The sequence below is a fragment of the Scyliorhinus torazame genome, chromosome 2 (assembly GCF_047496885.1).
Source record: "Scyliorhinus torazame isolate Kashiwa2021f chromosome 2, sScyTor2.1, whole genome shotgun sequence".
NCBI classification, from domain to species: Eukaryota; Metazoa; Chordata; class Chondrichthyes; order Carcharhiniformes; family Scyliorhinidae; genus Scyliorhinus; species Scyliorhinus torazame.
This window is the reverse complement of record NC_092708.1, coordinates 227,436,710-227,451,770: the sequence shown is the minus strand read 5'-3', so window position 1 is coordinate 227,451,770 and position 15,061 is coordinate 227,436,710. Positions and strand designations below refer to the sequence as shown.

Below are 15,061 nucleotides of genomic sequence, written 5' to 3'. Positions count from 1 at the left end.
GGGTGCCCGATGGCCCCCAGGCCTCTACATGGGTGGGGGATGCGAACGGACTGGCCATCCGACACCCCCCCGATATCTGGCGCTGCCAGTCCTGGAGGCCCGTGCTGGTATCGACAGGGGTCTGCAGGTTTGCAGCCATGGAGCCCAGGGGGTTGGCAAACCCTGTCTGTGACAGTGCGACGCCGGCTCGCACATGGCCACTGGCGCCGATGCCCTCAGCGATGGCCTGCAGAGACTGGGCCATGGCCTGCTGAGACTGGGCCATGGCCTGCTGAGACTGGGCCATGGCCTGCTGAGACTGGGCCATGGCCTGCAGAGACTGGGCCATGGCCTGCTGAGACTGGGCTATGGCGTTGAGCGCCTCTGCCATCTGGCGCTGGCACTGGCTCATGGCCTCCTGTGAGAGGGCAGCCATTTCCTGGGCCACAGACGCCGCCTGCACGGAAGGCCCCAGGCCTCGCAAACCGTTCCCCATGTCTGACACCGTCGCACCCATTGCCTCCACCGCGGACGCCACCCGTGCGGTGTCAGCCTGGGTGGCACGCATGATCGGCACCACTCCCAGCTCCTGGACGCGGGTGGACTCGTCCACCTGCGACCGCCGCAAGCCGCCCGTCACCCTCTTCGCTCGTCTCCGGGTCGGTGGTTGCATCGGATCTATGTGTGGGTGTGGTAACTGCAGGAACCCGGGATCCATCTGGGCGGCAGATGTTCGCTTGGGCTGGGCTGCCCTCCGACCGCCCGGTCCCTCTGCTGCTCCTACCTCCACCTGCTGTACCGGGACGGCTGTGTTGTGCGCACCAGTGAGTGTACCAGACGCCTCATCACTAAAGTGCCCAACCGTGGTGAGTGTTTCTGCGATGGTGGAGGGTGTTGGTGACAGCAGTGGCGTTGTGTCGTGCTCTTCGTCCCACTCTGAGTCCATGGCACTTTGGGGTGGGGGTTCGTCTCCACCCATCCACTCTGAGTCACTGTCCGGTATTTCGTCTTCCTGGGTAGTGATGTCCCGGGTAGGGGTGTCCTGGGTAGTGCTGTCCCGGGTAGGGGTGTCCCGGGTAGTGGTGTCCTGGGTAGTGGTGTCCTGGGTAGGGGTGTCCCGGGTAGTGGTGTCCTGGCTCGGATGTGACGGGGGCCTGTGGCTGCCCCCCTCGTCGCTGGGTGGTCGCTCTCGCACGTGACGGGGGTGTCGTCTCCCTGTTGCTCCAGGTCTCCCGTGGTCTCCGAGGGGCATCCTGCGGGCGTCGCATGCAGGAGGGTGCGGATCTCTCCGTCTCCCGTGGTGTGCGAGGGGCATCCTGCGGGCATCGCATGCTGGAGGGTCCGGGTCTCTCCGTCTCCCGTGGTCTCCGAGGGGCATCCTGCGGGCGTCGCATGCTGGAGGGTGCGGGTCTCTCCGTCTCCCGTGGTGTGCGAGGGGCATCCTGCGGGCGTCGCATGCTGGAGGGTCCGGGTCTCTCCGTCTCCCGTGGTGTGCGAGGGGCATCCTGCGGGCGTCGCATGCTGGAGGGTGCGGGTCTCTCCGTCTCCCGTGGTCTCCGAGGGGCATCCTGCGGGCGTCGCATGCTGGAGGGTCCGGGTCTCTCCGTCTCCCGTGGTCTCCGAGGGGCATCCTGCGGGCGGTCTGCATCTGCGGGGATGGGTGCCTGGACGTTTGGTCCTGCGATGCACAATGAAGCATGCATGGTTAGACATCAGGCAGTGATCAGGTGATACGGGGGAGGGGGATATAGGGGAGGGGGGATATGGGGACGGGCTGTCGGTGGCTCACTCGCTAGTACGCCCCCGACCTCTGCATCAGCAACCTCCCGGTCCTCAGGTCCGCCAGCCAGTTCCAGGGCCCTTTCCTCGTGTACGGTCAGTGGCCTCTCATCAGCGGGCCCTCCTCCAGTCCTCACATGCTCCCTATTGTTGTGTGCGCGCTTCTCCTGTGGGTGGGGGGGCAGGGGTAAAAGGCAACAGTGTTAGGCAGGTATATGAATGCACGCCATCGGTTGCGCGTGCATTGCAGAGGTTAAGGTTAGGTCTGGATTCACTTGGGGATATGGGGGAGGGGGGATATGGGGGAGGGGGGAGAGGGGGGATATGGGGAGGGGGGATATGGGGGAGGGGGGATATGGGGGAGGGGGGATATGGGGGAGGGGGGGATATGGGGGAGGGGGGGATATGGGGAGGGGGGGGATATGGGGGAGGCTCACCCTGCCTGCTCTGACGAGGTCGTTCACCTTCTTGTGGCACTGGGTGCCTGTCCGTGGTGTCAGGGCCACAGCGGTGACGGCCTCTGCCACTTCCCTCCACAGACGCCGGCTGTGGCGTGGGGCAACTCTGCGGCCGTGCCCGGGATACAGGGCGTCCCTCCTCTGCTCCACCGCGTCCAGGAGCGCCTCCACATCGCGTGACTCGAACCTCGGGGCTGAGCGACGGCCAGCCATCCAGTCGGGTGTTGCGGTCGGGTGTTCCGGTCGGGTGGCGGGGAGCAGCGCGGCCTTATGAGCCGTCACGCCGTGCAGCGCGTATGACGCTGCACGGCGTGAACCACTGCGCAAGCGCGAATCCCGTTACGTCGCTGCTAGCCCATTTCGGGCCGGAGACTATCGACCCATTTTTCCGACGTGACGCAAGTCGGATTTGCGCCGTTTTTTGCGCCGATCGGCCGACTTTCCGCCGATAACGGAGAATTTCGCCCCAGAACTGTATACAATACTCGAGATGTGGCCTAGTCAAATATTCAACAGAACTTCCCAGCTTTTGTACTCACCACCTCCGTGTGGCTATGTCGATCACACTTTGGTGTTGCTTCAATCTATTCTCAAATTTTTGCCTTGCATCTGCACCTGATTAGCTTACAATTCATATTCATAAGTTTGTAGCAATCCTCCAGACAGGTGGGGATGAGTAAACAAAACTGGAACAAACGCGACCCCAGAAACGTAGCCAGCGCCCCAGCCCCCGCCAGATACAACCACCTATCTTCCACAAGGTCAAACTCCTTCCTCCAGCATACTCCTGGCAAACGTCCAAGCAATCAAACACAAGCTGGATGATCTTAACACTAGACTTATCTCTCAGAGGGAAGTAAGAGACTGCTGTGTGCTCTGTTTCACAGAGACATGGCTCACCCCTCCTCACCGGACTGTGCCATACAACCTGAAGGCCTCTCAGTTCATCGGACGGACCGCACCTTGTCATCAGGCAAAGCGAAGGGTGGAGGGGTTTGCCTCCTCGTCAACTCCTCCTGGTGCTTGGATGTGGCGGCCCTGGCAACCTACTGCTCCCCGGACCTGGAATACCTGACAGTGAAGTGCCGCCCATACTATCTTCCAAGGGAGTTCACTTCAGCCATTATCACAACGGTCTACATCCCACCCCAGACAGAAATGAAGAAGGCGCTGGACGAACTGTACACTGTTATAAACAACAATGAAACAGAACACCCGGAGGCCTTGTTCATCGTGGCCGGGGACCTCAACAAGGCCAACCTCAAGAGTGTACTGCCAAAATTCCACCAACACATTTCCTGTCCCACCAGGGGTGACAACGCTCTCGACCACTGCTACACAAAAATCGAGGGTACCTACTGTTCCATTCCCCGACCGCACTTTGGAAAATCAGACCATAAGACGGTGCACCTTCTCCCGGCATACAAGCAGAAACTTAATTGGGAGAATCCGGTTAAGAAGGTCGTGCAGTGCTGGTCTGAGGCAACGGAAGAGCTCCTACGTGACTGCTTGGAGTCAGTGGACTGGTCCATATTTAAGAACTTGGCGACCAACCTAAACGAGTATGCCACCACCGTCACAGACTTTATCAACAAATGTGTAGACCACTGCGTGCCAAAGAAAGTAGTATGTACGTTCAGAGGGAAAGGGTGCAGAGGAGATTTACCAGGATGCTGCCTGGACTGGAGGGCATGTCTTATGAAGAAAGGTTGAGGGAGCTAGGGCTTTTCTCACTGGAGCCAAGAAGGAAGAGAGGTGACTTGATAGAGGTGTACAAGGTGATGAGAGGCATGGATAGAGTGGATAGCCAGAAACATTTCCCCAGGGCAGTAATGGCTGTCATGAGGGGACATAAGTTTAAGGTGATTGGAAGGAGGTATAGGGGAGATATCAGAGGTAGGTTCTTTACACAGAGAGTGGTGGGTGTGTGGAATACACTGCCAGTGGAGGTGGTGGAGTCAGAGTCATTGGGGACATGTAAGCGACTCTTGGACAGGCACACGGGCAGCAGTAAATTGAAGGTGTGTAGGCTAGGTTGATCTTAGATTAGGAAAATGGTCAGCGCAACATTGTGGGCCGAAGGGCCTGTACTGTGCTGTACTGTTCTATTATCCCCAACCGGAAAGTAGCAAGTAGTTAGATCAAAGTATAGAGTGATCCTGGGTAGAAAATGGCTGTGCGGACCCTCATGTTTAAGGAGAATGTTATCAGTCTGAAGCCATCTGTCTATACCTCTATGCCGTCCTAATTGGTTTGGGTGAGTTTCAAATACATTTGATTCGATGGCTAATTGTCAATCCTCAATGTATAACATAAGTTTTAAATGTTTCATGTTTGAATATTTGTGTATGCTATGGAATGTGATTTTGTGCTGTAATTAAGACTGATTTTTACTGGTTTTCTGCTGACTTTACTTTATCCATATTCTGAACAATGGTGTCTTCATATTGCTATGGTGCTTATTTTGACCTTGATCTTGATTACTGGTACAGCTCATTTCTTAATATGAAACTAACTTTGAAATCTGTTCATTAGAACAATAGTCCATTCATATTGTCTGCATCAGGCTTTGAATGCAGGCGTTCATATTGTCTGCATGAAAGCTTTGACAAAGGGCCATCTGGACTCTCAATGTTAGCTCATTTCTCTCACTACAGATGCTACCAGACCTGCTGAGATTTTCCAACATTTTCTCTTTGGTTTCGTAAACGACCCTCTTCTGGACTGATCTGATCTCTTCACACACCTTCTCTACTGAGTAGTACTACACTCATGCATGCTTCACCCGATGCCTGTGTCTATGTATTTACACTGTGTATTTTATGTTTGCTCCATGTATTTTCTTTTCATGTACGGAATGGTCTGTCTGAGCTGTACGCAGAACAATACTTTTCACTGTACCTCGGTACATGTGACAATAAACAAATCCAAATCCATCCAAGTAAAATTCCCAATATTTTAAAAAGAAAATTGAACTTTGTCTCCAGCTGAACAGAACAGTTTCCTAGGCCAGGTGTTAAATACGAGAAATTTTATTAGGGATTCCAGAGTCCAGAATAAATGAAGTCCTGTGCGATCTGTCAAATTTAATATTTAATGGGTCTGGGAGAAATTAATTGATATCAGAAGTTTATAGACAGTGCATCTCTTTTCAATTACAGGATCAAACCATATGTTCTGTGATGTGCAGTTTCGTTGTTGCTGTTTCAAGCTTCTAAACATGTGTAAGCTGTGTCTGTTTTCATTTGCCCATCCCCGAGCTGCCAGAAATCAGTTATTCAGTGCTGAAATTCAGTCAAATCAGATTAAAATTCATGCTGCCTGCCACAGCACAAAGTTCAGACATATGCTGGTTATTTGTCCCTTGGCACCATGAGCAATGAAGTCATTTGTGGCCTTTCATCATCTGAGTTTGCCTCACTGGGAGTTTCAAAAGTAAACTTTTGGCAGAGAGTAATTAAAGTTGATTCAGGGGCTCAGCAGTAATGCTGCATGCCTACTGCTGTTGCCCTGTGACTCCATCCACAATGAGGGAATGATGCAAATTGTGATTCCTCACCTCACGCATCGGTTGGCTGAATATGTCGACTGGTTAAAAGTAATTAATAGCTTCCATGCGGAGAAGATCCTACATTCCCTTCATGGTCTGTGTATGATGGTGACGAACCCAAACAAACCACTGGAACTTCTTCAGTCTCAGTAAAGACAGCATCGGTGCATTTTCCACTTCTTTGTGAGGGCTGTGTATAGCATTGTGAGCTGCTGTATTGCTCCTATCTCTGCTTGGCCTGTGTCACTTTTATTTCCATTTTCTGATCCAGTCTAACCAAAAGAAAGAACAATTGTTTTTATCAGTTTATAGCCCCGGTGCCATCATGTATCCATTTCTTAAATGCCTGGGCACATCATTATAACGTGAACACTGGCATAAGTAATAATATATTAAAAGCCATTATGGAATAAAAACAAAAAAAAATGACCTTTTAGAATAACCTGCATAAATCATTGCTGCCAAGAAGGAAAACTTAATTACATTTATAATATATTTTTTAAATATCCCATGGAGACAAGTGCATAATTAAAAGTTTAATAATTTAAGCATTCAGCCCCCAAAAGATTTGTATTATTCTGCTAGTTTTAGTTAATTAATTAGCCACAAATCCACAGTCGAAGGCAAAATTCCAAATGTGCCCTCTGGCCAGTAGTAGAATGAACAACAAAATGAATGCTTCCATGCTGTATCTTCTTACCTCATACACATTAATACCAGCTGTGCCACAACAAATAAGAGAAGAATAAGTTACCTAATACTTTTTTTAAGAGTATAACACACTGATTTAATCCAATTACTTTGAATATCACCAGCCTGAGGTTATTATTCAGTTGAGGTTTTTGTTCTATATTTGATCGTTAGGGTTGCCAGTGCTAACAGACCAAACTTGTCTCACTGAAATGCATATTGACAAGGTACATTACAGTAAGTTGTGCATCCCCACCGTTAAGTTGATGAAACTTCACTTTGTGCCCGTGAAAGTCTCCACATATTTAGATCTGAGCTTCAGTTTGATGTTACTAGATAATTCCAGCTAGCATTTCCAGGATTTGGGATCTAACCTGAATCATGTTGATGCTCCGAACTCGACATTTTTCACCTCGGACCGCCTTATTGACATTGATCACCATGCTCGCTGCAGTCGACAGTTATTTTTAGGCAGAAGGACAGTGCTCCTGATCTAAAGATCATCCCCAAATTGTTGGCAGGAGCCCTTTTTTTTTCAGAACTGGGTTCCTTCTGCCAAACTCGGTATGAAACCAGCTTGCACTTGAACCAAACACAAATATTGCACTATTTGCTGCAAGCAACACATTTGCGGCAAACGATGGGCACAAAAATTCAAAACATTAAAGCCCTAGTCAGAAGTCAGTTCATTTTTTGGTTGTGAACAATTGTAGCAGAAAAATGATATTTGACATTGGTAGCATGCATTACACTGTTTAATAATCGCCATGCTTCAGTACTTTCTAACGGCAGTAATTACTTTTCACTATTATAGCAAACCTAGAGTTTTCTCAGATCAACTTTTCTTATATCAAATAAAAATTAAGGAGTTGCAGGGTAGTATATAAGCATTCCTTGTAACCATCCGTATTGAACCGTTTATACCTTGATTTAATAACAATGGGTCCCTATGATTCATACATTATAAAAGATCAGATAGTCCCCAGAGTGCAGAAGAATTAATATTAAAACCATGTTCTCTTAGCTCTGTTTACAGGACAGTTTTTGCATTGCAAATGGAGCAACCTCAACCATTTCTCTGCATTTAAATCTCACTGTTCAAAGAATTGTGCATTGTATATGTAATCCTATTGCGTTATGGTCAGTGTTTATTGTTTCAGTGCTCAGAAACAAATTACCTCAAAAAGAGTTGGTTGTAGATTCTTTTGATCAAACTTTACAGAAAAAGGAGGAACTAATTAATGATCACTCAGCAGAAAGCACATCATGCATTAAAAACAATCAGTCTTGGGTCATTCGCTGTAGGTCTTTAGCTGGCATCAATGAAGCCAAAACTACTGTCTTTCTAATGCATCCAATTAGTGGCCATATGCTTGACAGTGAGGAGATGTGAATATTCCACAATCTGTTAGGGACCAAGAGACATCAATAACTTCTGAATAATTATATAGGGCCTGGTCAATGGGTTAAGTGCTCCACTGACCATAGGGCACATCTTTAGGGACAACATGTCTTTCCCTAGTACCAGGAATCCAATCCCCAGTGGGACCCCTCTTCACAGCACAAGCCATGTATGGAATTTATACTCCGAGGGGTAGTCCTTGGGTAGTTTCAGATGTTTGAAGTGAGGTTTGTGAAATCCAGCTTGCCATATGCTGCAAACAAAGTGCAGCACAGCTTTCCACCCAATATAGATTTTTTTTGTAAAAGCAGCTGAGACAAAGAGCTTTCATGTTCTATTAAGTTCGTTCTCATCCTGCATAAACATAACTTTCAGAAATAGTGCTTGAACAAGATGTGATTTCTTTTTTTGAGCGTGTGCATCCTTTTGCATTATACATTTTTAGAATGGTACCCATTATTTAAGTAATGAATCATGAACATATATGTGATTAAATTATGAAAAAGTATATTTTTAACGTTCTTTGTTATTTTTAGATTTGGAGAGATCCCTAGACAATTTACTGGGTTTGAATGTTCCACTGCTGATTTTGGTGCCTGCAGCAGATTTGCCTGGCCTAGAAATTCTGCACGTTGCTTGTTGGCTGAGCAGTTAAGGATTAAAGACAGGATGGAGAACGATGATTTACCCGCTACTGTAAATCCATTTCCTCCCTTTTTATTTGGAAGAAGGAAAACAAAAGCAGAACTCCACCTGTGTTTATAGTAGCAGACCCAACAGTACTCAAAAGAAAGAACTTCAAACAACATTTCAGTCAACACTCTGTCTAGATAGTAACAAAGGACTTCTTGTTCGTGGCCAAGTTTACTATTACATTTATTGGCGACTGATAAAAGTGAGGGGGGAGAAAGGTGTTACATGTTATTAGATTTACTGTTAACTTTGGTCTATAAAATCAGCCAACATTCACCGACGTTCCTCTTCTGAAGGATTTTACATCTTGTAGGAGTGTCTCTCCCTGACATTATACACGGTGTCCCATGGTAATAATAATAATAATCACATATTGTCACAAGCAGGCTTCAATGAAGTTACTGTGAAAAGCCCCTAGTCGCCACATTCCGGCGCCTATTCGGGGAGGCCGGTACAGGAATTGAACCCACGCTGCTGCCTTGTTCTGCTTTACAAGCCAGCTATTTACCCACTGTGCTAAACCAGCCCCTCCTTCAATCGTGTGTCTTGACTGTGCGTGTGGGTGTCATAACCAAGCCTGACCCCACCCTCACCAATGTCAGGTATGTGTGCACACTCTCTCAGGTGGTCCTGAGGGATGGAAACCCTGGCTGACTTTCCTCTCCTTTACCCTGAAGCCATTGCAGCACAAATGGCACCTTCCAGCTAAAGTCAGCTGACTCCACTCAGTTGAGAGATAAAACATGGGAGGAACATTCCTGGTTTTTGGATCAAATCTACTCACTGGGTGAATTCATTGAGCCATCAGAGAGCCAATTCTGAGATTAATACATAAAAGCTGTAGCTCAGCAGCAGACAATCAGAAAAATGTTGTGAACAACCTTCGCTTTTGACTTAATTCAGCATTTGTACAAAAATAGAAAAGCACTTGACTATTAAAGCTCAATCTCCCTGGTGAGTCATTTTGATCTAGGACTTGAAAGTGTTATGAAGCAATGCTTTAGAAGCTGTTAGAAAAGAGATTCATTTTCACTGACTTTATATATTGTACAATAAATCCACACAAGTTACTGCACGGGTTGGGCAACTTGAGATTTCCGAGGTAACTGAAGCTATCTTGCTGATGAAGATGAATTATAGATGTTCTGTTTTTGTGTGTAAAATGCCCATATGACGGTTCTTTGAAACAATATGAGAATGGATAATGTTCACTGTCATCGTTAGCAAAGGTAAAATGTTGTAGAGGTTGTGATACCAAACTAGCAACTCCGAGGTATGTCAAATTGAACTCAATAAACTTGGCCAATTGTGAACAGGAATCAGAAACTGTGACCGTGAAAGTTGCCATTTTGACATCAAATAGTTTGTGTATTTTGGAGAAGGGAGTTTTTCCCTCCTACCCACTCTGATCTATAACATACTTTGATTGACTCTAAATATCATCTAATGTGATTCAACATGCCAACAATTGACAAATGCACTTTTAACAAGTGATGCCAACATCCTGAGAACAGGTTTCTAATGTTGCTTGTTTTGTGGATGTGCATTCATTCCAGACTCTGCTCCATACATGTACTTTTTTAGTTTCAGTTTTCTTAGGCACAAAAATTACTAGTTCTCCTGTGGAACTGTTAACTGACGGGTGAAGGTCGGCAAGACTGTAAACCTTTCGACCACGTTGCCCCATTTCATACTTACATTAGTGTTTTCACAATTACAAAAATACCTGTTCTCATTAGCTGTTTATATTGCATCTTGGGGATAAATCTACTTGCCCATAATTGAAGTCTGCATCTCGTGATATCATCCATTAATAGTTAATAGTTGCATGTTGTCATAAAACCAGAATAATTATTGACAATACATTTACAAGATTATTAGAACATTACAGCGCAGTACAGGCCCTTCGGCCCTCGATGTTGCGCCGACCTGTGAAACCACTCTAAAGCCCATCTTTCCCTTATCGTCCATATGTCTATCCAATGACCATTTGAATGCCCTTAGTGTTGGCGAGTCCACTACTGTTGCAGGCAGGGCATTCCACGCCCTTACTACTCTGAGTAAAGAACCTACCTCTGACATCTGTCATACCTATCTCCCCTCAATTTAAAGCTATGTCCCCTCGTGCTAGACATCATCATCTGAGGAAAAAGGCTCTCACTGTCCACCCTATCCAATCCTCTGATCATCTTGTATGCCTCAATTAAGTCACCTCTTAACCTTCTTCTCTCTAACGAAAACAGCCTCAAGTCCCTCAGCCTTTCCTCATAAGATCTTCCCTCCATACCAGGCAACATTCTGGTAAATCTCCTCTGCACCCTTTCCAATGCTTCCACATCCTTCCTACAATGCGGCGACCAGAATTGCACGCAATACTCCAAATGCAGCCGTACCAGAGTTTTGTACAGCTGCAACATGACCTCATGGCTCCGAAACTCAATCCCTCTACCAATAAAAGCTAACACACCGTACGCCTTCTTAACAACCCTCTCAACCTGAGTGGCAACTTTCAGGGATCTATGTACATGGACATCGAGATCTCTCTGCTCATCCACACTGCCAAGAATCTTACCATTAGCCCAGTACTCTGTCTTCCTGTTATTCCTTCCAAAATGAATCACCTCACACTTTTCTGCATTAAACTCCATTTGCCACCTCTCAGGCCAGCGCTGCAGCTTATCTATGTCCATCTGTAACTTGTAACATCCTTCCGCACTGTCCACAACTCCACCGACTTTAGTGTCATCTGCAAATTTACTCACTCATCCTTCTACGCCCTCCTCCAGGTCATTTACAAAAATGACAAACAGCAGTGGCCCCAAAACAGATCCTTGTGGTACACCACTAGTAACTGGACTCCAGTCTGAACACTTCCCATCAACCACCACCCTTTGTCTTCTTCCAGCTAGCCAATTTCTGATCCAAACTGCTAAATCTCCCTGAATTCCATGCTTCCGTATTTTCGACCTGGATATGAGACTAAGTACATTAATAATAACTAATGTGACTGAATTTTATTATGTGGTCTTAGATAATTTAGTTATACTAGATTTAACAATGTAGAGTTTCTATATAGCAAGTTAATCCAAGCTATTTGCTTGTTCTGTAGTAAAAGTTAATGCAGAATATATAGAAATGCACCTGAAAACAGCATCAACAATCCATGCTTTAAACCTACCACTCCTACTTTGAGAAGAAAATGCAGGTTGATTAGATTATAAATTACCCCACCCGAGTATTAGCTGGACAATTAAATTAAAATACCAAAAGACATTAATATACAAATAGGTATACAATGGAGATGACTTCACATAATAACCAAAGCAAAATACTGCAGATGCTGGAAATCTGAAATAAGAACAAAATGCTGGAAATACTCAGCAGGTCTGGCAGCATCTGTAGAGAGGGAAACTGAGTCAACTGAAGGACGGTAGAAATGTGATGGTTTTTGTGCCCTTGAAGGAGCATAAGGTCAGGTCTGGGAGAGGGCGACGAAGATTAAATGACAAAGATGTCATGGAACGAAAGGCAAAGCCTGCAGTAATGGTTGTAGTTTTAAAGAAAAGGTACCAAACAGATGATTTCATAACTTGGTCATAATGAAATAAATTGCTTAATCTGCTATGTATACATAAGAACATAAGAACTAGGAGCAGGAGTAGGCCATCTGGCCCCTCGAGCCTGCTCCGCCATTCAATGAGATCATGGCTGATCTTTTGTGGACTCAGCTCCACTTTCCAGCCCGAACACCATAACCCTTAATCCCTTTATTCTTCAAGTGCCTTCTTAAAAAATAAGTCCGCAAACAGTCGCAGAAGCAGAACACTATAAGAAAACACAGACAGAAAAGATATTTCTTCCACCCCAGTAGGGACCATTGTTATTCTTATCATCAAACTGACCCAAAATGTAAGGCATAGCATTGTCCTGTCTGTGACTGAGGGGATATGAATGAGGCCACATTCAAGAACCGATCTTGCGCCAATTTCTCTTTTTACCAGCTGCAGTAATAACTACAGCCGGTAAAAAGTACATTTAATTCATATCTTTTTTTTTTGAATGTGCGCCACTTCCTGCAAGGATTTCCAATCATAAGAAACAAAAAGGTAATTAAGAGGTAGCATAAATCACAGTTGCTATGTGCACTAGTGTACATTTGATCTGAGTTGGAAGTGAGGCTAGTTCACTGCTCAATATCCTTGCAAATGTCTAGTATATTGTGTCAATTATGACTTAGACCTCGTACAAGATAATTTGAGTATTAAGTAATACAATACAATGATTTTATTTTCAATAAACATTTTATTGAGGTATTTTTTGGTTTTACAACAACGACAAAATAAACAATATACATAAGTTGATAAACATAGTGCAAAAAAAGTCTGCTACCTCCCTTGCAGGTCCCACCTTTATTAACTCTCTACTCTAATCTAAACTAACCCCCCCCCCCACTTCTGCTGACGATTAATTTTCTGCAAAGAAGTCGACGAACGGTTGCCACCTCTGGAAAAACCCTAACAGTGACCCTCTCAAGGCGAACTTGATTTTCTCCACACACAGAAAGCTAGCCATGTCAGTAAGCCAGGTCTCCGACTTCGGGGCTTTGAGTCCCTCCAAGCTAATAGTATCCATCTCCGGGCTACCAGGGAAGCAAAGGCCAGAACATCTGCCTCTTTCTCCTCCTGGATTTCCGGATCTTCCGACATCCCAAAAATCGCCACCTCTGGACTCGGTGCCACCCTTGTTTTTAACACCGTGGATATGACGTCTGCAAACCCCTGCCAGAATCCCCTGAGCTTTGGGCATGTCCAGAACATATGGTCATGGTTCGCTGGCCCCCTTGCACACCTGTCTTCCACCCCAAAGAACCTGCTCATCCGGGCCACTGTCATGTGAGCCCGGTGAACGACCTTGAACAGTATCAGGCTGAGCCTGGCACATGTGGACGCGTTGATTCTACTCAACGCATCCGCCCAGAGACCATCCTCTATCTCTCCTCCTATCTCCTCCTCCCATTTGCGCTTCAGCTCCTCAGTCTGTGTGCCTCTGACCCCATGTGCTCCTTATAGATGTCGGAGACCTTCCATTCTCCCACCCCAGCTCTGGAAACTACCCTGTCCTGAATCCCCTTTGGTGCGGGAAGGTTGAGACCTGTCTACGTAGGAAGTCCCGCACCTGCAGGTATCTAAATTAGTTTCCCCTTGCCAATCCAAATTTCTCCTCCAGCTGCCTCAAGCTAGGAAAACTCCCCTCTATAAACATATCCCCCTTCCTCTCAATTCCTGCCCTCTGCCATCTCCGAAATACCCCATCCATCTTTCCTGAGGCAAACCGGTGGTTGTTACAGATTGGGGACCAGACCTCTGCTCCCTCCGCTCCCACATGCTTCCTCCATTGCCCCCAGACTCTCAGGGCCGCCACCACCACGGGGCTCGTGGAGTACCGTGCCGGTGGGAATGGCAGAGGCTGCGTTATCAGCGCTCCCAAACTGGTGCCCTTATATGAAGCCGCCTCCATACGCTCCCAGGCCGACCCTCCCCCCACCGCCCACTTCCTGATCATGGCTATATTTGCTGCCTAATAGTAGTTACTGAAGTTTGGCAGTGCCAGCCCGCCCTCTCCCCGGCTCCGCTCAATCATCCCCTTTTTTACTCGCGGGGTCTTGCCTGCCCATACAAAGCCCGTGATAACTTTGTTAACCCGTTTAAAGAAGGAGCGCGGAATAAAGATGGGGAGACACTGGAACACAAACAGGAATCTCGGAAGGACCGTCATCTTCACCATCTGGACCCTCCCAGCTAGTGACAGCGGGAGCGCATCCCACCTCTGAAAATTGTCTTTTATTTGGCCCACCAGACAGGCCAGATTAAGTTTGTGTAACCGTTCCCATTCCCGCGCCACTTGGATGCCTAGATACCTAAAACTTCCCCCTACCACTCTAAACGGCAGTTCCCCCAATCGCCTCTCCTGTCCCCTTGCCTGGATCACAAACATCTCGCTTTTCTCCATATTCAGTTTGTACCCCGAGAACCGGCCACATTACCCCAGAATCCTCATGATTTCTTCCATCCCCCCCACTGGGTCCGACACATACAGGAGCAGGCCGTCTGTGTAAAGTGAGACTCTGTGTTCCACTCTCTCTCTCTCCCCCCCGCCGGACCAACCCCTTCCAGCCCCTAGAGGCTCTCAGCGTAATTGCCAGCGGCTCGCCACAGGAGCCTGAGACAGTAACCTGACCCAGCCAATAAAGCCCCGTCCAAATCTGAACCATCCCAGCACCTCCCACAAATATTCCCATTCTACTCGATCAAAAGCCTTCGCTGCGTCCATTGCGACCACTACTTCCACCTCCCTACCTTCTGGGGGCATCATGATCGCATTGAGCAACCTTCTTACATTGGATACCAACTTCCTTCCCTTAACGAACCCCGTCTGATCCTCCTCAATCACGTCTGGAACACAATCTTCAATCCTAGAGGACAACCTTTTGGCCAGCAGTTTGGCGTCCAC

The 15,061-nt window shown here is 47.1% G+C and overlaps 1 protein-coding gene and 1 long non-coding RNA gene across 3 annotated transcripts in view; one reads left to right on the top strand and one right to left on the bottom strand.

The window, feature by feature from the left end:
* dph6 (diphthamine biosynthesis 6) overlaps nt 1–9,877 on the top strand; it is a 406,744-nt gene extending 396,867 nt beyond the window's left edge. For both annotated transcript variants that reach the window (XM_072484542.1, XM_072484534.1), the window contains exon 15: nt 8,395–9,877. In XM_072484542.1, the coding sequence (XP_072340643.1) occupies nt 8,395–8,513 (119 nt within the window). In that variant the 3' untranslated portion in view covers nt 8,514–9,877. The remainder of the gene's footprint in view (nt 1–8,394) is intronic.
* LOC140396238 (uncharacterized) lies at nt 5,297–6,876 on the bottom strand. The gene is made up of 2 exons (XR_011936493.1): nt 6,831–6,876; nt 5,297–6,038 (listed from the first exon to the last, which is right to left on the bottom strand). It is a non-coding gene; the product is annotated as an uncharacterized lncRNA (long non-coding RNA).
* Nucleotides 9,878–15,061: the final 5,184 nt, after the last annotated feature.